Below are 26,799 nucleotides of genomic sequence, written 5' to 3' on the forward strand. Positions count from 1 at the left end.
GAACTAAATATACAAATGCATATGTAAGACAATAAAGGATATTGATAGAGTTATGTATAAAGATGATAAAACAATTTGATATGAGAGGTTAGGGGTTAGCAACCATTTTATTTAAAGAGCCAGATGATAAACATTTCCGATTTCCTACACTATGTCTGAACTACTCACATTTACCATCATAGCAAAGGAAGTCTGAGACCACTTAAATAGGTGTATCAAAGGTCCAGTAAAACCTATTCATGGAAACAAGGCTGATCTGGCCCACAGATTGGAGCTTGCTGACTCCTGTGATAGAGGAGAAGTAGGTGGGAATGGGAATTTTAGGTAGAGTAGTCAGGGAAGTCTTCTCTGAGGAGGTGATGTTTGAGCTAACGTCCCAATGATGCGAAGAAACCGGCCGTGCTTGAAGGAAGAGTGTTCCAGCATGTGGGAATAGCAAGAGCATCACCTTGAGGTGCAAACCAGCCTCTGGGGAGCTTAAGCCCATGCAAGTGAGGGAGAGGCTGACTCTGTCAAGAATTTGTAACCCAGGCAGGAAAGAGATCTCAAAGGGATAACTTAGGAGAGTTTAATGAAGGCGCGGTGGCGGGGGGGGGGAGGGGGGGGGACTTGGTGAAGGGAAGGATGGGGACATCCCCAAAGACCTGTATCTGGTAGACTGGTACCTCTGGGAACGAAGCAGGAACTGCAGCCATGGGACAGGGGTCACCCAGAGCAAGGAATGCAGGCCTCTGCCAGGAGGTCTCCTGGACTAACATCCTGACCCCTCTCCCCGCTCCCACGTTAGACCTCCTGCCAGCGCATGCTGTTGGCTGAGTCCAACCAGAGGTCAGACGTCAAGGGAGCCAGAGTGACAGAATCTCTAAAGGTCAGATGCCTGGGAAAGAGAGCAGGTGAGAGAAGGGCAGAAAATGACCTGGAGGGAAAGACGGGATGCCAAGCCCACAGGGTAAGGAGTTACGACGGTATTATACTTTCGATAGGGATGGAGTGGCCATAAACTACGATTACCCATCAATTTGAATTTCAGATAAACAACAAATATGGGTCTTGTGTAAGTATCTTCAGGATACTTTTAAGTAAGTATCTTCAGGATGTACTTATACAAAACCTGTATTGGTGTTTATCCGAAATTCAAATTGAACCAGGTATCCTGTACATTTATTTGCAAAACTTGGCAACCCTAGGTTGGAAACCCCTGAAGGAACTGGAAGGAAAGGAATAACAATCTAATTTAGAATTTAATAAATACAATATATTTATAAAATTGAGAAAATTTTAATGACTATAAATAAATCCAGAGGATTCAGGAACATATAGATAAGTTCCACGGGCATTTCAGACACAATCAGGGTGCAAAGTCTCCAACTACGGGGGATAGCAGCCAATGCAGCGGGCAGCCTGGACAGATGCCCCCCGACTTGCCCAGAGGAAGCTTGTCTGCACTGTGCATCATCCTTTTCTGTTTATCCAGGCCTTTGCTGCCCAACGTCTCATTCCATTCTTACTACGTTTCCATGTGCAAGCAGGTCACATTAATTGTTGCTATGCAATCCTTGTTCAGATATAGAAACCAAGGCTCAGAGAGGGGAAGCAATCTACCCAAGGTCACACAGGGAGGCAGCAGAGGGGCCAAGGTTACAACTCAGGTCTGGGCTACGCCAAAGCTCTTTCCCCTTGGTCTCACTGCTTCGTGTCCTTCCAGGCATCCAGCAGGCCTGTCTACCTGTGCCGGGCACTTGCTGCCTGGCCTGGGGGTCAGGAGCAGGAGGAAGTGTCTTGTGGCTGCACTGGCTGGCCTCGGTGCCTGTCATATCTTCGCTGGAGACGGGCATGAAGGTGGCAGACCCTCCTGGCCTCCTGGGTCCTGAAGAAGGAGGCAGCGATGCTGTGCCGCAAGCGGCGGGCATAGGTCTCCAGGAGGACCATGGAGCAAGCCGCAAGCTGCAGGGCGCCCGCAGCTAGGGGCGCGGCCATGTGCGGGCGCTGGGCAGGCAGCAACGGGCAGCCGGGGGCAGTGAAGCGCAGCTCCCACTGGAAGGAGTTGTGGGCAGAGAGGTAGGGGTTCTCCGGAGGCGGCTGGTTGAAGAGGAAGGGGATGTAGCCCAGGATGGTGTAGGCAGCCTTCAGAAAGGAGGGAAAGGTCAAGTCAGCAGACACCCCAGCCGTTCCCTCCCCCACAAACAGATGCTTGTGGGGCTGGACGGGTCCAACTTTCCCTGCCCGCGTATCTGCAAACTGGGCACAGAAGTAACCCCTACCTCCTGGGCTTGAGGAGGGCTGAATGAGATCAGGAATCAGAAACAGGCTTTTTGCCCAATGAAAAGCACTAGACAAATGCTACTTTTTATTATTATTACTCTCTTTGCAGAGAATGCTTTAGAGAAAGTCAATTCATGCCTACAGGCATTTTTCTCTCCTCTGAGCCCTTCGTGAATACTTCAGACGTTCTAACCCATCAAATAAGCACAGTTGTATGAGGCTGATTCTATCAGGAGCCTCATTTAAAAGATGGGAACTGAAGGTCACACTGAGGGTGACACGCAGCCCCCTGAGGGGTCGGCCCCAGCGAGGGTGGGTCCCAATGTCCTGCTTCTATTAATACGTATGTGCATGCTCAGTCATGTCTGATTCTTTAGCGACTCCATGGACTGTAGACCACCAGGGTCCTCTGTCCATGGAATTTTCCAAGCAAGAATACTGGAGTGGTTGCCATGCCCTCCTCCAGGGGATCTTCCTGACCCAGGGATCAAACTCATGTCTCTTATGTTTCCTGCATTGGCAGGTGGGTTCTTTACCACTAGTGCCCCCTGGGAAGCCCATATAGAATAAGCACTCAATAAATATTAGCTACTAATATTATTAGCTCAGAGTCTGATACTTTGGCATGTTTTACACAATGGACTTCTGGGTGAGATCTCACCATTAAAGAGAAAAAGATTTGTGGCCAAAGAGATTAAAAATCACAAAACTAGATGAGATAGTAAATTTTTCTGATAGTAAATAGATGGTATTTTATATATCACTATTAAAATAGTAAATATTTTAGGCTTTGCAGGTCATACAATTCCTCTTGCAAATATTCAACTTCATAGAGCAGGCATAGATAATACACGGACATGGGTAATTTGAGTCCAATAAAACTCAATTTAAAAATACAGCAAGCTGGCAGAATTGGCCTGTGGCTATTGTTGGTGGACTCCTGATCTTGACCATTGGTAAGGTCACCTCTAGTCTATTATCTATAGATGTGAGCTATTAATAATAGCCACTATTTATTAAACATCTCCTATGTGGCATGGAGCCTACTAGACACTTCTAGAGACAACCACTTTTTAAGGCTCTTGGTACTCTTGTAGGGTAAGGCGGATTGATCCAGCTTGTACACATGAGAAAAATGAGGCTGGGACATGATGTCACGTGTGTAGAGTGACTTTGGGGGGCAAGTTATTGTGAACGTCTCTGGGTGATAAGGAGTGAAAACAGAACCCACTGCCTTAGTCTGTCCTGAGAATTAAATGTGTCCATCTGCCAAAGCCTCTGGATCCCATGCTTATCCAACGACAAAGACTTGCAGGCAAGTAAAATTCATTCTGAGTCAAGGATTTAACAAACCCTATCCTCTCCCTTGGACTCCCTGGTGGCTCAGACGGCAAAGCGTCTGCCCGCAATGTGGGAGACGCAGGTTCGATCCCTGGGTCAGGAAGATCCCCTGGAGAAGGACATGGCAACCCACTCCAGTACTCTTGCCTAGAAAACTCCATGGATGGAGGAGCCTGGTGGGCTACAGTCCATAGGGTCGCAAAGGGGCTTCCCTCATGACTCAGACGGTAAAGAATCTGCCTGCAATGCAGGAGACGCAGGTTCAATCCCTGGGTCAGGAAGATCCCCTGGAGAAGGAAATGGCAACCCACTCCAATATTCTTGCGTGGAGAATCCCATGGACAGAGGAGCCTGGGGGGCTACAGTCCGTGGGGTTGAAAAGAGTCAGACATGACTGAGCAACTAAACAACAGCAATCCTGTCCATCAAGGAGATGACTCCGTTCACACCTTCTGGTCACAGCACTTACACTGTACTTGATGGTGAGTGTGACTGGTACAGCGGGCAGCTCCCGAGCCCAGTCCACAGCTGCCTGCGCCAGGAGGAAGGCCACATAGTCCGTGGCCACCGTCACCGCCGTGGCCATCAGGAGCAGGGTGAACAGCCCCAGTCTCACCAGACAACTCAGCAGTTCCGCCTGGGACAGCCGCGGTCGGGCTGCCCAGAGCAGCCAGGCTGGAGGGGAGGCCGTCAGGTGGCTGGCCCTGACCTCTGCCAGCCGCTGAGTCAGCTGCCGGGTGGCATAGATGTTATCAAACCGCAGGTCAGTCAGGTAGCGGTGGAGGTACCAGGCGGAGTCCAGCAGGAGGCCCAGCATAAAGAGCCCGGTGACCACCCTCTGGGTCCCCAGTGCCACCCCCCGGGCCGAGGACTCCAGGCCGGAGAAGTCCTCCAGGACCTGCTGGGTGACCCTGAGCACGTGGAGCCGGAAGGCGGCAGCGCTGTCGCCCTGGGCCTGGAGCGTCAGGCCTTGGCTGCCCGCCTGGCCGTCGGGGCCCAGGGCCTGGGATGCTGTCTGCAGCCGGTGAGTGGTGTTGAGCAGACTCTCCAAGGAGCCCTCCGTGACGCACCTCAGCACCTGTCCGGCGGCCCGCAGGTTGGCCAGGACGTTGGGCACCACGGCGACGGTCAGGGTGGCGGTGCTCCAGGACAGGAGAAGCCGGCGGCCCTGCTCCGTGCCCAGCGTGGGCACGCTGAGCGCAAACAGGCAGCGGGCGGGGGGCACCAGGCCCAGCCCCAGGAAGGCCAGGAGGCCGCAGACAGTGGCCACCGCGGCCGAGGGCCCGAGAGGATAGAGCAGCGAGGACGCCAGCCAGCAGTAGGTCAGACTCGCGGCAGCAAGGGCCAGAGAACCGCACAGGAGGACCTGGGTCAGCAGCTGGCCACGGCCGGCTGGGACGGGCTGGGAGTAGGCGGTCCAGGTGGCCTGCAGCAGGGCAACGGCCTTGCGGAGCCCCGAGGGCCAGAATCTCCACCTGTACGCAGGTAAATGGGGGAGCCTCTATCAGGAGGGAGGAGGGTTGCCTGGTTCCCGGTGCTCCTGTCCTTAACACGCTTCAGCTGTTAACAGGCTCCACCCCCTTAGCTACAGAGGTGGCCACACCTCCCAATTGGTGGGCCAATCAGAGTAACCCACCCCAAACCCACGTGACCCAAGCTGAGCCAATCAGAGCCTTCCCCAGGACTATTCTCACTGAGTTGTCCGGAGAAGAACCTAGTTTACTGAGGATGTATATCTGGGCTGTTTATGTCTTGTGAGGGCAACTGGTGCAGGGGAATGAAAGAATCATGGAGAGAGAAGCACAGATGAAAGGGAAAATGCACGGGAAAGAAATAGGGAGAGGTGCTGCGTGTGTTAGTTACTCAGTTGTGTCCAGCTCTTTGCAACCCCATGGACTATACACCCCCCCACACCCCCATTCTCCTCCTCTATGGAATTCTCCAGGCAAGAATACTGGAGTGGGTAGCCATTCCCTTCTCCAGGGGATCTTCTCAACCCAGGAATGGAACCCAGATCTCCCACACTGCAGGCAGATTCTTTACCATCTGAGCCATCAAGGAAGTCCCCGCGAGAGGTGCTATTTCACTTGACTTCTTAGTTTTGGTCAGCTCACTGTGTGACCCTTGACATTCCTTCTTTATAGACCTCAGTGTCTCCTCTATAATTTAGAGGATGGGGAGAGTGGACCAGCTGATCTGAGGAAAATTTCTCCTCTATTATACTCTTATTTATTCAGTCGACAAACATTTGTTAAGCAGTTACTATGCGCTAGTCATTGGAGAAACAGGAGTGAATAAAACAGAGAACTTCTGACCTCACAGAACTTGAAGCATGATATCACTGAAGCATGATAGCAGAGGACTAGTAAGAAGAGCCGGGTTCTGGATACGTTTTGTTGGAAGAAGCAACACAACTGGCAGACTGGCTGTGGGTGGGAGAGAAAGAACGGGGGAGTCAGCATGACAGGGAGGTTTTGTGCCTGATGAGCTGAAAGCCCCGAGGTGGTGTTTCCTGAGATGGGAAACCTGTGGTTGAAACAGCCTTGAGTGAAGGGGGCAGAGGGGAAACTGAGACGCCAATTCAGCCATTTGGCGGAACTGCGGTGCGTGATTGAAAACACAGTCTGGAATTCAGAGGAGAGACCAGGCGGGAGATAGAAAGCTGGGAGTCACGATTGATAGATGGTCTTTAAAGATGGGGAAGATGAGACTCTTTAAGACCGTGTGTAGCCAGGAAGGAGAGAGCTCCAAGGACAGACCCCCTGGCACTCCAGAGGTCCTGGGCTGGGAGGTGAAGAGGAGACTCAGAGCAAAGGAGACTGAGAACCAGGCCAAGTGGGGCTTGGGAAGCCAAGCCGCTGAAGTGTTTCAAGAAGAAGGGCGTGATCCAGTGTGCCAAGTGCTGCGGGTGGGTCAAGAAAGATGAGGGCTGAGCAAAGACCATGGGATTTAGCCACCTGGAGGTCACTGGTGATGTGGACAAGGGCAGCTTGGAGGCATGTTGGGCCAAAACCTAGCTAGAGTGGACCCATGGGAGACTGGACAGAGAAGAACATGAGATATAAGTGCAGACAGCAGTTTCAGGTCATTTGTGCAGTAATGGGGCTGAGAAATGGTATAGTAGCTGATGTGGGAAATGGGACCAAGTTCGTTTAAGCTGGAGAAACTCTAGCGTGTTGGCAGATGGAGGATCCAATCAAGAGTGGAGGCAGTGATGAAGGGGAGGGTCCCTGGGGTAATATCCTTCAGTGGGTGGCAGAACATGGAAGCTAGGGCTGGTCTTAGAAAGGAGCAGGGGCTGTTCATCCTCAGTAGTAGGTAGGATGGCAGAGAAAATGGGCACGGGTGATGATGAATGGACAGACAAGGTGTGGGCACATATGTATCAGCGTCATCCGATCCACACAGAACAGAGCAATAATTAAGTGTGTGACCTCCAGACTGCTTGGGTTAAAATCCCCACTTCACCACTCACCATCTGTGTGACCTTGGGTACATTTCTTAACTTCTACATGCCTCAATTTTCTCATCTGTAAAATGGTCCAACAGAAGTGTACCTCACAGGGTCATTTTGTGTCTGGTACATAGCAAGTACTCTGTCAGCCGTGATCTATCATGAGAGCATCAATTTCACCAGTGTAGGGACTTGGTCTCTTTTGATCACTGATATAAGCCAAGTACTTAGAATAGTGTTTGATGTATAGTGGGTGCTCTGTAAATACTTGTAGACTGTTACATGTTTGTTTCTGTTTGTTCAGGGTAGCAGGAAGCCAGATCAGCATTGATGGTGAGAATGCTGGAAGAGATGATGGAAACTTGAAGATGGAGAAGAAGGTGTAAAATGTTTCTCCAGGAGAGTCAGCGAGTAAATGAACTAGGGAAGTTATATACATGCTGGGCAGTATTGAGGACCCACTTGAGGATAGAGATGATGAATTACGGTCTTCCCAGCCCCTGATGGCATTTTAATTTGGGACTAAGCTTTCTATTGTATAATTTATATTCATAACATGATAGCTGTTAAAATGATAGCTAATAATTTAAATGATATTGGAATGGAAAACCAGTTCTAAGTCATATTGTGTACCATGGTGTGCATTGAATGTTGTAAATGATAAGGAATCAGCTGCCACTCACTGGGTGTTTACTCTGAGCCAAGCATGATGGCAAGCAGTAAGTGTGCATTTTCTCATTCAGCTCTCACAACAACAGTCTCACAGACATTATTATTACTCCCGTTTCACAGCTTAGGAAAGTGAGGCTTACAAAGGTGGAGATTTCCCCGAGGTCACAGAGCCAGACAATGGCAGAGCTTGAGACCTAGGCTCATTCCCATCAGGCTCGTTGACGGTTTTCTTGCTTGTGGCCCCCAGTGTCCAAAGTCCCCAGACCTACCCGGTCCTGATGAGGTGTTCAAGTGTCCCCCTGGGGGGCCTCATGCTTTCTGAGCGGCAGCAGATCTGGGCAGGCGGGCTCGGCAGCGATGGCAGGTGGAGGGGACGTGGGGGGATTGTGTCCTCCAGGACTTGGGAAACACTGTCACTTCTGCTTTTCTGCCCTTAATCAAGTGCTCCTGGTGTCCCGCCCTGCCTGGGCCCACCTCCCAGGGGGCTGGGCAAGCTGCCGCATCCTCTTCTGGCCAGCAGGAGTTGGTGGAAGGTGTGGGAGGAGAGAAATGGTCTTTTACAAGCAACACTACTAAACCTGATAGCAGGAAGGTAGAATTAGTCCCATTTCACAGAAGAGGAAACTGAGGCTCAGAGAAACCTTGCAGCTCATTGGTGGTGGTGTTGGGGACAGACCTCAGCTCGGCTTCTCCTTTCCCTCCTGTTGCACAGTTATGTGCCCCCAGAGGAGCCTGGTCCCTCACTCTTAGGGGGTGGAAACCCACAGGAGACCACTTGACCTCTGCTATGACTCTCTCCAACCATCAGTGGCTCTGGACCCTCTCTCAGCTCCCTTCCTGTCTTTATTCCAATGTGGACCTGGCTTTGAATCACAGCTCTGTCCCACCGCCACCGCCCGCCGCCCCTCAACCAGCTGTGTGACCTTGGGCAAGTGACCTCACCTCTCTGTCTCAGTTTCCTCCTCTTAAACGAGAGTGCTTATAAGAACAGTTAGCATTTATTGAGCACTTGCTAAGGATGAGGCATACTTCTATTCGTGTCCACAGACTCGCTTCTCCCAACAATGCTGACTGTTATTTCCATTCTTCAGATCAGGAAACTGATCCAGAGACTTAAATCCCTCAACCCAGCCGCTCAGCTAGTAATAGGTAGAGCAGTCTTGTTCCAGAATTTCCCGGTCAGCTCCTGGGCCCTCCTAGTGGGGAGGGAAGAATTCACAAGATTCACATTGACCTTGGGATGCATCCGGCCCTGGCAAGAGCAGGCATTCAGTATGAAATGCCTGTGTCCACCGTGGGCCCTACTGCAGTCAATGCCACTTCTAGGCTTTTCTGAAAGCCAATCTCTCCCTGGAAACCAGACACCCCTCCCCTGCCCCTCATCCGACCCAGGATCTCTGTGCCCATCGCTGCCAGCAGGACCATCTGCCCCAGGAGGCCTCTCCTGAGCCCTCAGCCCCCTGCCCTGCAAGACAGACAGCCCCAGGGGGCACACCTAGGCGACATTCCAGACTCCCTGTCATTTCTAAGGACCTTGGCCGGGTCACTTGCTCAGGCCTGAGGGAGGGTGTCTCACGACCCAGATAAGGGAAGTGACATTCTCATAGTCACGTAGTTGGGATGAGACACCTGCAGCCCTCAGAGGGCCTAACACCCTTCCCGGATCACAACCTAGGAAGCTGGGCCACTGTCAAGTCTGCTGAGAACTGGGCACCCACAGTAGGTCAGGAGCAGGAAATGCAGGCCCCTGCAAGATAAGGAGCAGGCTGAGCCAGATGGAAAGAGCAGTGAGCTGTCACGTGGAGACCCTTCGAAAAGCGTAGCTTCTACTCTGCTCCCTGAACAGAGGGTTGAAGCCCCTTGAAAATGAGGTCCAGTGTTACCAGAGTGGCTAGTTTTTCCAGAGATGCCACTCATTCCCATTTTTATGTGAAAGTCCCCCAATTTAAAAGCTAGCATTTTTTTAAAAAAATGAAAAACCATGGTGCAGGCCAATCTTGGTAGGTCTGTGGGCCTGCATGAGGGCCGCTGGATGACAAGCTCTGCAGGAAGCCTCCGGGGACTGGTGCAGGGAGCTGTCTAGCTGTTTCTCTGCTGCAGGGACCCTGGGCTGGAGGCCACAGACCTGCACTGTAATACCACCTGTGCCGCTTAGCGTGCTGTGTGACCCTGGGAAAGACACTGTCCCTCTCTGAACTTTAACAGATTCTGCTACAAAGAGAATACTAGGACATACTTCTCAGGGTTGAGAATTCGATGTGATGATGTATACACAGGGTCCAGTAAACAACATAAAAACTTTCCAAGCCTGTTCCTTTCAACCTGGGCTAACAGCTTGGCCTGAGTGAGCCCCAGGCTTCTCAGATCAGACTGTATAGGCCTCTGCGATGCCCACTGGACCAGAGCCCTGGCCTGGGCCTCATCACAAAGGAGACTTCAGATCCGTGTGGGGCTGGGAAAGGAGAGTCTTGGGGAGACACTGTCACTTGCTTAGTTCTCAGACTGGCATCGGGGAGCTGATTGGTTAAGAACCAAGTTGATCATCTCTCCAGGGCCTCTGGTGGATGCATAAAATCTGGGAGGATGGGAGCAAAGGTAGGGACGGGGCAGAAAATATTTTTGGCTTTTTTCAGCAAATGTAGGCATTCATTTCTGCCTATATAAGTGTTGGTCTGAGTTCAAGCCCACAACATCCGGACGGAGTGTCTGAATCATCAAAAACAGAATGAACTTTGTTGAGGGGAATTTCTGGGAAGAGGATTCAGAGCCATAAGACAGAACAGAAAGAGGAAGTGGTAAGCCTTCATATGTAGTATCATAATCAGAAGTCCATAGAATATCAGAGTCATTGAGTTTTATAGCTTGTGGGTATCGTATGTTGCCACCATCCATCCCATTGGCTTGAGAAGGTGGAGAGGTGTCTAGACTCTTATCAAGTCGGCAGTGCTCATCAAGAAAAATGATGTGAGTCACATACATCATTTAAAAATTTCTAATAGTCACACAAAACTGAAATTAATAAAATATTTTATCCAACCCACTACATCCAAAGTATTATCCTTTCAACATGTAATCAATATAAAAAATTGTTGAGGACCTGGATGAGGTGCACCCAAGGATCCCCTTGTATTCTGGCTTCTGTTGGTGTGATGGTAAGTTTTATGTGTCAACTTGGTTGGGCCACAGTATCCAGATATTTGGTCAAATATTATTCCAGGTCTATCTGTGAAAGTGTTTCCAGATGAGATTTTACATTTAAATCAATGGAGTTTGAATAGAGCAGATTGCTCTATGTGTGGTGGGCCTCATCTAATCAGTCAAAGGCCCAAATAGAACAGAAGACTGACAATCTCCTGAGCAAGAGGGGATTCTGCCATCAGACTCCCTTTAGACTTGAACTGCAACTCTTTCCATATATATGCATCTTGTTGGTTCTAGAGTACCCTGATCAATACATCTGGGTTGGGGAACCCCAGGAGAGCTGAGAGAGAAAGGGGAGGAAGATCCAGGGTGGCTACCTCCCTATGGGGTCACAAAGGACTGGATATGTCCCTGGACTAAAGTTGCCAGCTTCAGGTCAGCATCTGTCCTTGAGCCCCCGGACTGGAAAGTTTTTCTCCGTGGCTGGTCCTACCTCTCATCACCACCAGGGTCCATGCTTTCTCTTGTGGTTCCCATAAGCGACCATCGGCTCACACCTTGCAACTAGACCTTCTACTAAAATCTCCTCACGTGAGCTAGTTTATGTGTTTACCATCTCTTTTTGAGACCCTGACTATGATGCCCATCTCTCAGATGGGGAAACCAAAGTCCAAACAGACAAGGATCTGCTTAAGGTCATAGAGAGGATATGGGTGGAGCCATGTGTCCAATGCGCTTCATTGAACTCCTCCTCAATGACTTTTATTCCCCTCACCCCCATTTCCCATCAGGGTTTCCACTCCTCTGCCCGCACAACTCTACTCTTCCATTTGATGTACATGCTGAAATCTGTCCATGTCCCATCACTCCACATTTCATCACTTCTACCTGTGGCCCTGTTTCCACAGTGTGAAATAACCCCCCATTCTCCAGTGATGGCCTCCAGCTCCTTGGCACCTCAAACAACACTGGCATGAATATCCTCCTATATTGTCTCTTCAGGGATGCAGGGGGTAATTTTGCTGGGATATAAGCCCAAGAATAGGATGGGCCACAGGGAATGCCGATAGTGGATCTTCCTGATTACTCCCAAGGTGCTTGCCAGGAGAACAACGATTGTTCGCTGTCTTGCCAACAGAACATGAGGGTTTCTGCGTCTTCCCATTTCGCCATCACTCACTGTCTACTTCTCTAGTTTTTGCTAGTCTGATGGGTGCATTGTGGTTTAACTTGCACATATCTGATTACAAGCGATTTTAGCATCTCTTTAGACACCTGCTGGCCACTTTCACATCCCTTTTCAGAATGGCATATTTCTATCTTTCACTCCGTTTTCTCTCGAGTACCAGGATGGAAGGCTTCCAAAACTGGTGGTCAGTCACCTTCTCCCCTGTTTGTGGGTGACACGCCTCCCATCAAGGAGCGAAGTTATTTCCCTCCCATTGAACCAGGCTAACCCTGTGACCTGCCTTGATCTAATGATGTTTTGGACTCCCAAGCCCAGGCCTTAAGGGGCCTTGTGGCTTCTGCTTTTGCCTTCTGAGAAGTCCACTGTCGTGTACAGCAGCCCAGGCTGAACTCCTGAGAAGCCACATGACCCTTGGGGTGTCCAAAGCCACCATGGACATTCCAGCTCCAGCAAAACCCCCAGATGAGTGGCCCTACCCACACCATATACAGCAGAGATAAAACCATACCTGCTAAACTCTGACTAAATGCAGAAATATGTTGCATTTTTAGGCCCTGAACTTTGGGCTGATTTGTTATGTGACCACAGGTAATTAAGTGCTTTGTTTTTGTCTCTTTTGACTTCTGGGTATTTCTTGTGTGTTACAGATGAGTTACTGGTATATTTCTAATGACTCTGTACCACCCCTGCCATCTCCCTTCCTCCCACAGTACCCCGAGCACATGGCTGACTCCTACTGGCCTTGGTCCAGTGCCGCCTCCTCAGAGAAGTCCTCCCTGACCACCCCAGCTAACATAGCCTCAGAGTAGGTTTATCACACTGGCCAGTTCATTTTCTTAGCCCATATTATGACCCAGAGTCACATTATTTGTTTACCTGTCTACTCTCTGTCTCCTGGGCTAAGAGCTATGTGGCTAGGGACAGTGAACTAACATGAAATTGTTTCTAAATTAATACTGTTGGATGAATAAATGGAAGAATAAATGAATAAAAAAATAAGCCAAATAACCCTGGATTAAAGAGTGAGATTATTTTGTCATAATTTCTAGCATAGATTTATTTATCAAATATTTACTGAGCACCTAGTATGTGCCAGAAACTGTTCTAAGTACTGGACTTACAGCACTGAACAAAAGAAATTTTGCATTCTCATAGGTTTATATTCTAGAGGGTGAGAAAATTAATAAACAAGAAAATAAATAATACAGCATCCTGACTAAATACTAAGAAAATTATAGGAGCATAAAGGGATAAAAAGTAATGAGGTGATATTTAGACCCGATGGTCAAGAAAGCTTCTCTGGGGAGGTGACATTTGAGCAGAGACCTGAATAAAGTGAGGAAACAGGCATATATTGGGGAGCAAAGTGTTCTAGGCAATGGAAACAGCACGTGCAAAGGCCCTGAGGCAGGAGAGCTGGCGTGTGTGGTTGGAGTGGAGTGGAGGAAGGAGAGCAGTAAGGACATGAGATCAATTCTGCTGTGAAACCCCAAGTTCCAGAATGTGGGGCTTTGCAGCTCTTTTATGGCCACCAAGGCAAATGATTTCCAGGCCCAGGGTTGATTAACATTCTTTATTTTACAGCATTTTCGATCAGAAGTATTTGAAATCACGATTCATCTGGTGATAAGCCCCTTGGGTTTCTCTGTGAATGAACTTCTCCCCTACGCCTTCCTATGGGAGGGCATCCTCCACCCCTTCCTATGGGAGGGCACCCCCCAATCCCGGTGGTCTGTACTGTGACTAAATCCTGAAGGACCCCCCGACAGGAAGAACGGGAGCCTCTTCTCCCTGCCGCTCCCAGGGAAACATCCATGACTCACACGTACTGTTCCAAGAACAAGTGTAGTCCCCAGGGTGTGGCTTCCCAGCTGAGTTGCTTGGGGAACCACATCCCCCGGAGGAGTAGGAAGAGGGGGGCGTGAGCTTTCTGGGCTCACGCCTGGCCGCTGATTGCACAGACACTTCCTGAGCGCCTGTCGGGTGTCCAAACTGCACTATTCCCGGGGGCTGGGGAAAGCTGAGATGCTCCCGCTTGAAACATGGAAGAAGCACATCTTTCAGCACAGGCCCCACTAGCCTCCAGCTCAGGGGATGCCATCCTTGTCTGTAGAAGAGGATTATGGGCTTTCCCTGCCTAAGACACTGGACATTTTACAAGGCCTTGATTTCTCTTTTGACTTTTCTCTCTCCCTGGAAAATGTGGCCCTTGCTAATCACACATGCTTACCACCTGGAATGGGGGCGGGGAGGCAAAGAGCGGCTCCGGGAACAAGAAGCCGGCAGCCAGGAAGGCCTGTGTGGGAGGCGCCTGGCTGGAGGAGCCATGGGCCACCTGTTAGGGGGCATGGCCCACACTTGGCCTGACCCTGGAACTGTGGCCACACTGATTCAGACTAATCAGGAAAATCCGAAAAAGCTTGGGTAGAAAGGTCTAGAACTCCCCTTGTGTGCTCGGGAGCCCAGAGAAACAACAGAGAGGCTTTGTGCAGTCTCCATGTCCTCGGGGGTCATCTGTCCCTCCCCCTGTCTCCAGGGACTGAAAATAACCCTGGCTTCTGGGTATGAGCAGAGGTGATATTCAAACAACTGGTACGGAAAGGGCCCCCACCAAGCAGAGCACACACCAGCTGGGGAACAGCTGGACTGGGACACGGCATCCCCGGCCTCCTGAAGGAAGGTGACCACTAAAGGCAGGATGCTCTCTCCAGATGGTAACCTTGCGTCATCAGTGAGGGATGCTAGCGGTGCCTCCTGCCCCAGCTGTTCAAGACAAACGCCATTCCGGATTGGCTTCCTGTTGCTGAAACTGGGCTTTCTTGCATCCTAACCACAGGTCAACTCAGAGATAAAGGAGCTTGTTTCTCAGGCAGCAGAACCGGGGGGAAGCAGCTCCCTGAACTGTGTGGGAGATAAGAAGGTATCCTAGATAACGAGACTGTGGACCCAAGTGGACCACTGGAAGTCACCCTTGCTGGCTGTGTACTGGATCACAGAGAAGAACTGCTTGATCAGCCTGTGGGGTCCCAGCAGCAGAGGATGGCGAAACGCTCTGGGAGGGCCCAGCCCGAAGAGAGTTCCTGAGGGGGGCTCAGAGGGTCCGATATGTGCCGTTAACCAAGCTGGATGGCAGTGCTGTGACGTTGCTCAAGTGGATGTCGGCCCAGTCTGGGAAGGTGCCCAGTTGGAAGATGGTCTGTGCCCAAGTATTCATGGCCAAGCTGAGCAGCAGGACGCCCATCAGGTTCATCAGGAGTCCCGTCCGCACCTGCAAGGGAGCCCAGGGTGAGGGAGGGTTCTACTCGAGGCCCGTTATACAGATGGGGAACCTGGAGTCAGGAACTCTTTCACCCAAGATGGCACAGCTGGGGAGAGATGGAGGGGGAACACAAACCCAGGACGGTTGATACCCAAGAGCCTTCCATCTTTACACGCCCTAGGCTGACCCTCAAGGAGCTGAAAATGTCCCCTTTCGTTGAGTGGTTTCTAGCTGCCAGACGCTGTGCCATGCGGTTGTCATAGAGCTATGTCATTTACCCTGAAGGCAACCCTTCTAGGGTTGTTCTTATTATCATTCCCATTTTATAGAAGAGGAAAACGAGGCTCAGAGCAGTTGGCTCACCCAGCATCACGCAACTTGAAAACAACCTGCTTTGATCATTAAACAAAGGGGATCATTGATCCCCCTGCTTTGCATTTCCTGTCTCCTTGGAGGCAGGCCTGTGTCTCCCCTACCCTGCACCACCCCGGCCCCTGGAACAAAGAATGTGCTCAGCAAACACTTGTACAGTGAATGAGCCAACGAATGAATGAATGTCTGTCTTCCCGGGTCCCTGCTGTCTCTCTGCTGTCAACTCTTCCTGCCTCTCACTCTCATTTTCTCTCCCTTTGTCCTGCTGGGGTCTCTGTGCCTGGAGACCCTACATCAGTTGGGAACCATCTGAGCAGATCCTGCTTGTCTGCCGCACCAGTTTAGGGCCTGCAGTCCCTGAACTCCATGGTGCAGTCATCTCAGGCAGCCAGTGGAGGCGGAAGGGCGGTAGGAAGCAGGCCGAGGAAGAGGCTCAGGTTGGAGGAGAGCCTCGCTAAAAGCTGGGATTCCGCGCCCCCCCCGCGACTGTCCTCGGCTTCTGTCTCCTGTCCAGGTGACCCGGCACCGAGGTGCACCCCCACATCCCTGGTGTGGTTGCTGCTCCGTCTCCCCTAGAGATGCTGCTGGGCCCAGAGCGCTTGGCCAAACAAGTCAGAAAACAGGTGGTGCCCAGAGAAAGGGGAAGGTCCTTGTCTCTGAGGCAAGCTTTGGAAAGCAGTGACTGAGTCAGCGCTTCCTGAAATCGCCTAAGCAATCTTCCCAGAGTGCTTGCTAGAAGTATCAATTCTGGTCCCACTCAGAATGACCTATTCAGGAATTGGGGGGCAGGGGAGAGCGGGAGTCCTGCCTTGACACCTTGCCCACCCCTGATCCACCCACCTCTCAGGGCCTCTGCTAGAACACGCCTGGACTCACCATGTCTTTGACCAGCAAGTGTCCGGAGGCGAAGGCGATTGAGTTGGGGGGCGTCGAGACTGGGAGCATGAAGGCGTAGGAGCAGCCGACGGTGCCAGGGATCATAAAATACAGGGGGTGCACCCGCAGACGGATGGCCTGGGCCCGGCAGTCAGGGGCGAGACCCAAACAGAGAACGACAGAGAAACCACACGGGAGGTGGAGACAGGAGGAAAGCGAGGGACACGGCGACAGATGGAGAGACAGGAAAAGAGCCAGAGATGTGCGGACAGGGATGCGCGGAGTGCCAGAGAACAAGAGAAACAAACAAGATGAAGTTAAAGACACACAGAGCGAAATGCGGCCAGAAATACAGACACACAGGCCGAAGGAGAGACACAGACAAGAAGAAAACCATACAGAGGGAGACAAGAGAGAACGTTCCTGGGTTAGCAACGTTCCAAGGCCACGTGCGGGTTTATCAGGGAGGACGGGCAGGGGAAATTATTCTAGAACACTCCCTCTCCAACAGAGTCACCTGGAGGGCTGGTGGCCCCACCTCTCGCAGAGCTGCTGGGTCAGCATGTGTGGGGTTTGTTGGGGGGGGGGGGCAGTGGCAGCAGAATTTGCATTTCTGACAAGATCCCAGGTGATGCTGACGTGCTGGTCCACATTTTAAGAATTTTGAAAATGTGCTGGGACCACACATTGAGAATCACAATTCTAAAATCTCATGCCCTCTGCCTGGTCCTTCTCAAATGGTCCAAATAAGTAGGTAGAGAGCAGGGATACTGCTAAACATCCTACAATGCAGAGAGCTTCATATAACAGAATTCTCCAGCCCCAAATGTCCATAGTGCTGAGAAACCCGGTTTTAAAGGGAAGCTAGAACTTTGCCTCCTGTTAGAATTTATGCTATGGTTATCTGTCTACTCAGATTTTCCACTTCTTTTTAGTCCATATTTGGTCATTTCTATTTTCCTAGAAAACTCTTTATGTCACCATGGGTTGCTTTTCCCAAAGGAGGCCCTCTGGTGTGCTTTGAAAATATTTACTGTTTATGCATTTCTTAGAGAAAAAAAAAGACAATATTTTTTAAAAATCACGGTTCTGACACTTTTATGCATTTTGGATGAGAATGATGACAATTGTGGCCCCCCGTGGAGCTCCCAGGATCAAGGACGAGACTCGTGAGCCTGTATTGGGGAGGGATGTTGCCCTCCCGTCCCAGGACCCTGTCAGGACCCTCACCAGCTCCGCGAGGACGGGCAGAAAGATGATGATCGTGGCCGTGTTGCTGGCGAACTCGGTGAAGAAGGCGACCACCACGGTGATGAGCAGCACGGCCAGCACCGGGGGCACGTTCTCCAGGGGGTGCAGCTGCCCGCCAATCCACGCCGACAGCCCCGACTCCTGCGGAGGGAGGAAGCAAGAGCACCTCCTCACACCCAGCCCACTGCCGGCTGCCACCCCCGAGCCTGGGCCAGGTGGAAGCGGTTAGGATTGGCTACAGCGATGACAACTACACTCTTTCACAGACAGATTGACTGAGGTTCAGAGAGGGTAGGTCAGCTGCCCAAGGTCACATATTCAGTCAGCCTCTCTGCTTCCTGAGCTGCTCTCTACTCCATACTCCACAGGCCCAGGGCCCACACCCCTGGGTCCTTCAAATAATCCATGCGGTTCTCCCAATAGTTCGGTTGCTTCGGGTAGCCCTAACTTGAGTGGGAGAGGGGCACTGGATCTTCCATGTTAAATCTTCTCATCCCTCCAATGATAGTTATTGGATAACTATTGGATAACTAATTATCACCTGGGATAATTCCAAAAATATTAACATGTTTATACAAAATATTCATTATTAAAATTTATAATTATTATGTATCAGTACATATTAAACATATAATATATATGATATATATATCATATATAATAGAAAACATGCATCAGCTAGAGGTCAAATACAACACAATGAATGTGTGAGTGCTCAGTTGCTAAGTCATGTCTGACTCTTTGCAACCCCAGACTATAGCCCACCAGGCTCCTCTGTCCATGGGATTCTCCAGGCAAGAAAACTGGAGCGGGTTGCCATTTCCTTCTCCAGGGGATCTCCCCAACTCAGGGACTGAACCCACGTCTCCTGTATTGCAGGCACATTCTTTACCACCTGGCCACAACAATAAAGACATTTATGATGATTATTACAATGATGGTACACAAACACTGCATTATTATTTGTATTATTATTCATTAGCATAAGAATCACTAACCATTCAGCAAAGTAAACACTCCTTCCCGTGTTACAGAGAAGGAATCCTAACTTGGTGAAGTTTTTGTGACTTGCTCAGTGTCCCCAAAATACTGACTTACGATGTATTTTGCACTCAGGGCCATGGAGTCAGTATACTAACACTCTCCTGCAAAGCGCCCTGTCACCACGTACTCTCCAGTGGACACACCAGACTGTCACTGCGCCTCTTAATGAAGAGCAGTGTCCAGAGCTGACCACAGCTCCCCAGGGCAGTAAAGACCAGGTTGCTTGTCCCCTCTCTGACTCCAGACTCCACCTGCCATCAATGCTGCAGAATTATCTCCAAGCTCTCTCTCTCTGCTGACTTCTCCAGGAATTACTCTACTTGCGGGTATTTAATAATGATACTCTCCCGCTTCTGCCCTCCAGGCTTCAAATGTATCCTTAATAACCCAGAATCCAATGCACCTTCCGTTAAGTCCCCAAAGCGGAAAACGGATGCAAAATTGTGCTCGATGCTGCCCCCTGGTGGTGCTAGCGGCAATATACCAATAAGGCTACAGGGGCGCCACCTGTAGGTCGTTTTCTTGACAAAGATAAAGCAGTTGTAGGCTTCGGAGCGGATCAAGGCCAGGGTTGGGTTAGACCCCTGACATTTGGCCAAGTGTATGTCTACCACAGCCCTTTTATCAGTGCAATATCTTTTGGTACTAACACACTTCGGCTTATCAGAGAACATGTATGCATTTCTTTTGTGTTGAATAGAAAATTTGCTGACAAGTTTAGACAGCTTTGCTGACAAAGCTTAGAAACGAAGTTTCGTAGTGGATTCTAGAATACAGTATACTGTTTTGACACAAATAAATTATTTTATTTGACGCCATGACTTAAAAGTTACCTTCAAGGGATGAATAATAAATGCTTAAAGATAGTTTTCCCTAGAAGAGACCTTATAAAAAGTAAGGTTCTTCTTCCACATCCGCACTGTTTGATAACCTGGAAATTATAGTGCATGGCAGAGTCCAGACCCCGGCCCCTCCTATGGTGCAAGGAACTCTGCAGGGGAAAATGGGGCCACTAGTTTTTCTCAGAGGCCACGGCTCTGGCAAAGAGACTGACGGCAGTGTATGTAATTAAATGGAGAAGGGCTGGAGAGAGGGAATATTAATGACTTAGATGAATGAGGAGCCAAGAGCTTCCCTGTAGCCGGGCCTCTGGGTGCCAGGCTCCCAGCCAACCTCTCCCCGGCCACTGGGGCCTTGGCTCAGTTTCCGTAGCTGGAGGGAGGTCTGGCAGCTTCGCGAGAGAGGAGACCCCCCCAGCTGCTCTCGGGGGGACTCAGGGGGCTTCACCTGCCCTTTCCTGTTCCCTTAGGAATCAGAAGCTCTGTTTCCATGGAAACATAGCCACAGGTTTTCCCAGGGACTCTCGAGGGCAGAGGGGCATGCCCAGGGGGTGAGGACAAAGGGCTTTGGGAGCAGATTAGGCTTGTCCGCCCGCCTTCATCCATTCCGGCTGTGTCTTCCTCTGCAAGTAGCTTAACTTTTCTGTGCCTCGGTTCCGATAGTGCTTGTCCTCGGGGGTTACAGAACTGCCCGGCTAGTTCAGCTGGTAGAGCGTGGGACTCCTAATCCCAGCGTTGTGGGTTCAAGACCCACGTTGGGCAGCCGCTCTTCAACGTTTGGGCTTCCCTTGTGGCTCAGCTGGCTCAGTTGGTAAAGAATCCGCCTGCAATGCGGGAGACCTGGGTTTGATTCCTGGGTTGGGAAGATCCCCTGGAGAAGGGACAGGCTACCCACTCCAGTATTCTGGCCTGGAGACGTCCATGGGGTCGCAAAGAGTCGGACACGACGGAGCGACTTTCACTTTCACTTTAGGGGGTTATGGTTGGGAGAAAAGGAACTAATCTCTAAAGCACTTAGAAAAGTGCTTGGGTGCCAGGTGAGTGCCCACAACATGTCATTGGCCATTAGTGGCATCAAGTCACGAGATGCCAGCGGTGGTGGGAGCAGTGGTGGGACACTCAAGAAACTGCTTTGAGTAGTGGTTGTCAAACCGTTCCTTACAGCCCCCAGGGATGCCAAGAGGTGCCCGAGGCCACTGATGCAGGATGAGAGGGGAAGGCAGAGCTGGCAGGACGGTGACCCCTCTTTCTCCTCCTTTCTCACTGCCATGAGGTCCTTTCTTCCTGATCTCGCTATATACAGAAGGATCAGATCTTAAAGGAGAGTGTTATGGTAGAAGTGAAATGTTTCAGGTTGAAATCTCCATAGAAAACCTTGAAGAATCTCTTTAAAGGCCTCATAAAAGACAGTAGGCTCAGCTGTGTATGCACAAATCGGCATAAGAGTTCTCGGGTAGGGACTTCCCTGTTGGTCCTGCAGTTAAGATGCAACTAAAAGTCCTGCATGCCACAACTAAAACCCAGTGCGGCCAAATTAGATAAATAAATAAAGTAATAAATATTTTACAAAAGACTGATAGTAAAAAAATAGAATTCTTAAGTGGAGAGAGTCAGTGAACTTGACTAAAGGAAAAGAAGAAAAGACTTCATGCGCATACATGAGCATTCAAACCACTGTACTGTTACAAGCTGTGTGGCATCGGGCAAATTAATGAACGTCTCTGTTCCTTGCTTTCTTCAAAGTACAGGTAAAAATAATTCCTATATATAATAAGTACCAAACAGGGCTTACTATTACTTATTTAACAAACACTTAATACAGTGTTTATTCTATGCTGAGAGCTCTCCTCAGTACTTTGCTAACATTAACTTATTAATCTTCAGAACAAGTCCACGAAGGAGTGGTGATGTGGGTGAGTGTGTGCCCAGTCGTTCCAATTCTTTGTGACCCCATGGACTGTAGCCCTCCAGCCTCTTCTGTCCATGGGATTCTCCAGGCAAGAATACTGGAGTGGGTTGCCATGCCCTCCTCCAGGGAACAAACCTGTGTCTTCTGCATCTCCTACATTGGTAGGCAGATTCCTTACCACTGTGCCATCTGGCAGGGATGAAGCAGTACAGTTTTCTATATTTTATGGTTGAAGAAACCGAGGCACAAAGGTTGTGATATGCTCAAATAAGTGAAATGGGTTTGGAATTTTGTGCTCAGAATTTGGCTCTTACTTCATAATGCTACCTCTTCAATAAAATGATAAGAACAGTAAGAACAGCAATAATAATAACTCTCCAGCAGAAAATGAGGGATTCAGGAGAATACACATGTTTTTACTTGCCTATAGGGTCTGTTCCACCCTGATCTAATACCAACTTGTATCACCTGAATATATTTGTAGATAAGTTTGTTGCGGATAGAGATTAAACGAGATGTACATAAAGGTGCCAGAATTAGACCAATGTTTAATTCATGAGACAGTAAAACTACAATAACAATAAAAGTGGTGAGCCCTCTGCATCAGCCCCCTGCCAGGTACTTGCCATCCTTCATGTCATCAGTCCTCAGAACATCCCATTTTACAGGTCATGTCCAACAAATACTTACTGAGCGAGCATGTTAGGTACCAGGACTTTTCTAGATGCCTAGAAGAGCGATGGAGAAGACAGATATGGTCCTTGCCCTCATGGACACCAATAAACAAATGAACAGAATTTCCTGGGGGGCGGGGTAGCTGTTTGCTGTTTAGTTGCTAAGTCATGCCCGACTCTTCTGTGACCCCCATGAACTGTAGTTTGCCAGGCCGCACTGTCAGTGGGATTTCCCAGGCAAGAATACTGGCATGGGTTGCCATTCCCTTCTCTGGAGCCAGGGTTGGGGAGGGGTGGTGTCTTCCCAACCCAGGGTTGAACCTGCACCTCCTGCACTGGCAGCCAGATCCTTTACCACTGAGCCACCGGGGATGCCCACGACCCGAGGGGTAGATGCGGCTACAGGAAGTAATCAGGGTGATAAGAGAGAGAGGCGGGCTGTGTGGGGGGAGGCTACCTTAGATATGGTGCCAGAAAGGGTTTCTCTGAGGATGTGACCTTGAAGCCGAGACCTGAGGGTAAGGACTCAGAGATCTCAGGGAAGAGCATTCGGCAGAGAGGAAGCAGGCGCAAAGGTCCTGGGGGTGCAAATGAGTTTAGTGTGGCTGAGGAGCAGGCCAGGGGGCTGAAGAGGAGCCCCAGGGGACAGAGATAAGAGCTGATGTCGGGGCGATGGGCGGGGGCCGTTCTCTGGAGGTCCAGGCAAGCCTTCAGACTAGAGTCTAACTACATGCGGGAGTCACGGACAGTTCTGCAGCAGGAGGAAACTGGTGTGAACAGCAAGCAGATTTAAGCAAGTTACTCAAGCTCAGCGCAAGCACTGGGGTCTGCTTCCAGCCCCTCAGAACCAGCAGGTGGGCGTCTCCACATCCAGGCTCACTGTGGGCCTGGTCCGAGGGCCTCCAAGCCTCGGGAGGCCCGGCGGTGACCCGGCGAGGGCACTGGTCAGGGGCTGGGAAGTAGGACGTGCCACGAGCACTCTGGCCCCTCCTGGGACAGGCCGCCTGGGGCGGGGATGGTACGAGCAGGGGCTGCGGAGGGGGCCGCTGTCACACACAGTCTTTGTTGCACAGAAACCCCGGCCGGCTGCCCAAGGCTGGGCCGGGAGCCAGACTGGCCTCTCCAGCATGCTCAGCGGTCCTGCAGCCCAGCCCCCACTGTGAGCTGGGCTTTGTCCTCCACTCCGAGCTCAGAGAAACCTCTGGGGTGCAGGTCAGGCTCAGGGTGAGGTGAGGACCATGCCATCTTGTTAAATGGCACCGTTTCCACTGAGTTGCTCAGGGCAAGAACCTCTGCTTTTCCAATCCACTTAGTAACTGAAACAGCTCTATGCGATGGGCACCATTACTGTGCCCATTTTACAGATTAGGAAATGGAGGCACACAGCTCAGAGGTGGAGGACCAACTCCAACCTAGAAGGCCTGGGTCCACACCCACGCTTTCCACCTTTGCCCTGCACGGCCTCCTAAGACCTGGCTAACATGCCACTTCCTCCTGGAAGCCTTCCCTGATATGTCCCAAGCAAGAGGCAATAGTGAGAGGAGTCCAACAAGTTCAAATCCCAGCTCTGCCCCCTGTGAGCTCTGGAAGCCTTGTGCCACAATTAGAGAACTGGTGTGCTGTCACGGGAGATCCTTCGTGACACAGCTAAGACTGGTGGCTCAGATGGTAAGGCGTCTGCCTGCAATTCCGGGAGACCTAAGTTCGATCCCTGGGTCAGGAATATCCCCTGGAGAAGGAAACAGCAACCCACTCCAGCACCTTTGCCTGGAAAATCCAATGGACAGAGGAGCCTGGTAGGCTACAGTCCATGGGGTCGCAAAGAGTCAGACACGACTGAATGACTTAAAAAAGACCCAGCCCAGCCAAATAAAAATAAATTAATGATATTTTGAAAATCCTGAATTTTAAGAAGTAAACAAGCTGAGAAGTAATTTCAGCTTTCTTTTACCTTAATTTCCGATTGACCCTTAACTGGCTGTGTTTTGAAATCTGGGGGTAGGGTAGGGCCCAGCTTCATGAGTTGTGGGTTCAAATACCACTCTGCTGGCCTCTGGCTGCACAAACGTCGGCAACTTACTCAGCCTTGAGTTGCCTCTGTTTCATCTTTGAAATGAGAACGACCACAATACCTGCTTCAGTGCTGCCTTTGAAGATCAGCGGAGTCAGTATTTGCGTAGTGCTTCCCGAGGTGCCTGGCACTTGGGAAGTTCTCAAGAGTGAGCGTTAAGAGGCTGGGCTCTGAAATCAGATGGACTGAAGTTCAAACCTCAGCGCCTAAGCAGAGGGCAACTGCATGACATTAAGAGAGCTGCTTAGTTTTTCCAGGCCTCAGTTTTCCTACCTGTAAAATGGGGATAAAGATATTCCCTAGCCCTGAGGGTCAGTGTGGAGATTTCATGAGCTACTAGTCACCACCTGCTGGACACTGAGGCTGCACCTCCACTGAGCAGGTCTGGCTGCGCTGAGAACGTGTTTCTCCCAAGGTTCTGCTCTGTCTCTGCCTTGCTCACCTCGGTCTAGTCCTGGCTCTGCCTCTGCGCTCACAGAGCCCTTTAGAACCGCATTAGTAGTAACACCAAGTAGTTAATATTCATAATATCTGGGCTTTAGAGCCAAACTGCCTGGCCTGTAATCCTGAGGACACAGCTGTGTGGCCTCAGGCAAGTTACTTACCTCTCTGTGCCTCAGTTTCCTGATCTACAGAATGGGGATAACAGTGGCATCTACCTCATAGGCTTGCTGGCAGGTTTAAATACACTAATATGAGCAGAGAGCATTGAACAGTGCCTGTTGCAGGGTCAGCCTGCTAGGGTGAGCACTCTGTCCTCACAGGACCCTCGGGTCATGATATTAGTACTAGCAGTACTAGTATAATACCCACTGCCAGCTCCTCGGGCTTCCACACTGCATCCTCGGGCTTCCACACTGCACCATTTTCCTCTCCAGGCAGGGCACGGAGCTGTGATCACCCCCACGTGGGAGGTGGGGCGTCTGCGCGGCCGGTGGGGCTCGCTCAGCCCCCCGCTTGCAGCTGCCCCAGGACGGGCGCTCACCTCCCCGAGCTGCCGGCCACCTGCCCCTCTTACCTCGCAGCCTTTGGCCATGGCGAAGCCCCCTCCCAGGAGAAGGATGATGTTCCAGGGCACCGTGTCCTGAGCCCGCTTCCACGTCAGCAAAGGCACTGTCTCTGTGTTGGGAGCTGGGCGGAGAGAAGACACTCAGCCTGGGAGGGGATACCCAGTTCCACCCATCCTCCTACCCCCGGCAGGGAAGGGACCCGACACACTCTCAGGACCCTCAGCCAGAGGAGGGGACACGTGGGGGTCTCCAGGAAGCCACAATCTGGCTTCAGCATCCGATTTGGGAGTTTCCGGGAAAAAAGCCACAAGCATCATGACAGGGCATTTACTGTACTCAGAATCTTCTGGGATTGTGCAGTTCACATGCAGAACATCCTTCAGTTCCTAACAGCCCTTCTGGGTAACTGTTATTTTCACCCTTGTTTAAGGAAGAGAAGGTCCCCTTTGTAGCTGAACATGTACAGAGAGGAGAAAAAAAGAGGAAGGAAATTCAGGAGAGTAGACACAGCGGGAATGTCTGGTCCATGGAGTTATGAGACAACTGTATTTCTTCAAAAGCAGGGATGTCTGCAGTGAATAGAACAAGGGGTTGGCGAACTTCTGCTGAAAAGGGCTGGAGAGGCCACTAATACAGGCTCTGCAGGTCTCTGTTGCGGTCACGCTACCGCGGAAGCACGGAAGCAGCCACAGAGAGAGCAGACTCACGTGGACGGGGCGGCGTTTCCCCGAAATTCTATTTACAAAGCGGGTGGCAGCCGGATTGGCCCACGGGCGATAGTTTGTCATCCCTGCACTGAGAGCGTCCTCCTGGACCCTGGTTCACTGCAGGTCCCTGGAACATGACCTTGCCTCTCAGAGCCCCCATCTCCTCAGCTGACCCCTGACCCAGTAATGGAAGCTGGTAGGTCCTTGTGGGCACTGATGAGGCAGTGATGGAGCCGTGGGCGGAGGGACACTTTGGTTCAGTTCACAGCTGCCTGGCACCTGGAAATCACTCCATAAACACGTGTCAGATGATATATATACAACACATGGAGCCCAGTGTCTGGCACTGAGCAAGCTCCTTGTGGGCACTGATGAGGCAGTGATGGAGCCGTGGGCGGAGGGACACTTTGGTTCAGTTCACAGCTGCCTGACACCTGGAAGTCATTCCATAAACACGTGTCAGATGATATATATACAACACATGGAGCCCAGTGTCTGGCACTGAGCAAGTTCCCTGGAACCAGGCCTTCTCACTGCGGGCTGCCAGCAGCCTCCCTGGAGGAGGATGGATCTGGCCCATTCAAGGTTCCCCCGCTGCCAGGACAGTCCCTGGTTAAACATTCTCTGATATTTTTGTTTCCCCTTTTTGGTGTTTTTCAAAATTTTATAGCTTGGCTCTCTAAAACAAAAGTTTCTAACTGGATAACAAAGACAATCCGAAGCTACTT

At 50.7% G+C, this 26,799-nt stretch overlaps 2 protein-coding genes and 1 non-coding gene across 4 annotated transcripts in view; 1 reads left to right on the forward strand and 2 right to left on the reverse strand.

The window, feature by feature from the left end:
• Nucleotides 1-1,698: 1,698 nt before the first annotated feature.
• Nucleotides 1,699-8,042, reverse strand: OCSTAMP (osteoclast stimulatory transmembrane protein). Its single transcript, XM_065919821.1, has 3 exons — nucleotides 7,999-8,042; nucleotides 4,073-5,078; nucleotides 1,699-2,124 (listed from the first exon to the last, which is right to left on the reverse strand). The coding sequence occupies exons 1-3, from the start codon at nucleotides 8,040-8,042 to the stop codon at nucleotides 1,759-1,761; spliced, it is 1,416 nt and encodes a 471-aa protein (XP_065775893.1). The 3' UTR covers nucleotides 1,699-1,758.
• Nucleotides 8,043-13,144: 5,102 nt separating this feature from the next.
• The window catches only part of SLC13A3 (solute carrier family 13 member 3), an 87,242-nt gene continuing 73,587 nt past the window's right edge, over nucleotides 13,145-26,799 (reverse strand). For both annotated transcript variants that reach the window (XM_065922113.1, XM_065922112.1), the window contains exons 10-13: nucleotides 25,373-25,485; nucleotides 17,797-17,958; nucleotides 16,567-16,704; nucleotides 13,145-15,327 (exon numbers count right to left, since the gene is read on the reverse strand). In XM_065922113.1, the coding sequence (XP_065778185.1) occupies nucleotides 15,151-15,327; nucleotides 16,567-16,704; nucleotides 17,797-17,958; nucleotides 25,373-25,485 (590 nt within the window). In that variant the 3' untranslated portion in view covers nucleotides 13,145-15,150. The remainder of the gene's footprint in view (nucleotides 15,328-16,566; nucleotides 16,705-17,796; nucleotides 17,959-25,372; nucleotides 25,486-26,799) is intronic.
• TRNAR-CCU (transfer RNA arginine (anticodon CCU)) lies at nucleotides 20,390-20,462 on the forward strand. Its single transcript has one exon. It is a non-coding gene; the product is annotated as a tRNA-Arg (tRNA).

This window comes from Muntiacus reevesi, chromosome 2 (assembly GCF_963930625.1).
Source record: "Muntiacus reevesi chromosome 2, mMunRee1.1, whole genome shotgun sequence".
Taxonomy (NCBI): Eukaryota; Metazoa; Chordata; class Mammalia; order Artiodactyla; family Cervidae; genus Muntiacus; species Muntiacus reevesi.

Excerpts from the sequence above, each read along its gene's own strand:
- OCSTAMP (XM_065919821.1), bottom strand. The coding sequence starts at position 8,042 with ATGAGGCCCCCCAGGGGGACACTTGAACACCTCATCAGGACCGG. Across the intron at positions 5,079-7,998 it reads GAACACCTCATCAGGACCGG|GTGGAGATTCTGGCCCTCGG; the intron begins GTAGGTCTGGGG and ends ACCTGCGTACAG. Across the intron at positions 2,125-4,072 it reads CACTCACCATCAAGTACAGT|GCTGCCTACACCATCCTGGG; the intron begins GTAAGTGCTGTG and ends TCCTTTCTGAAG.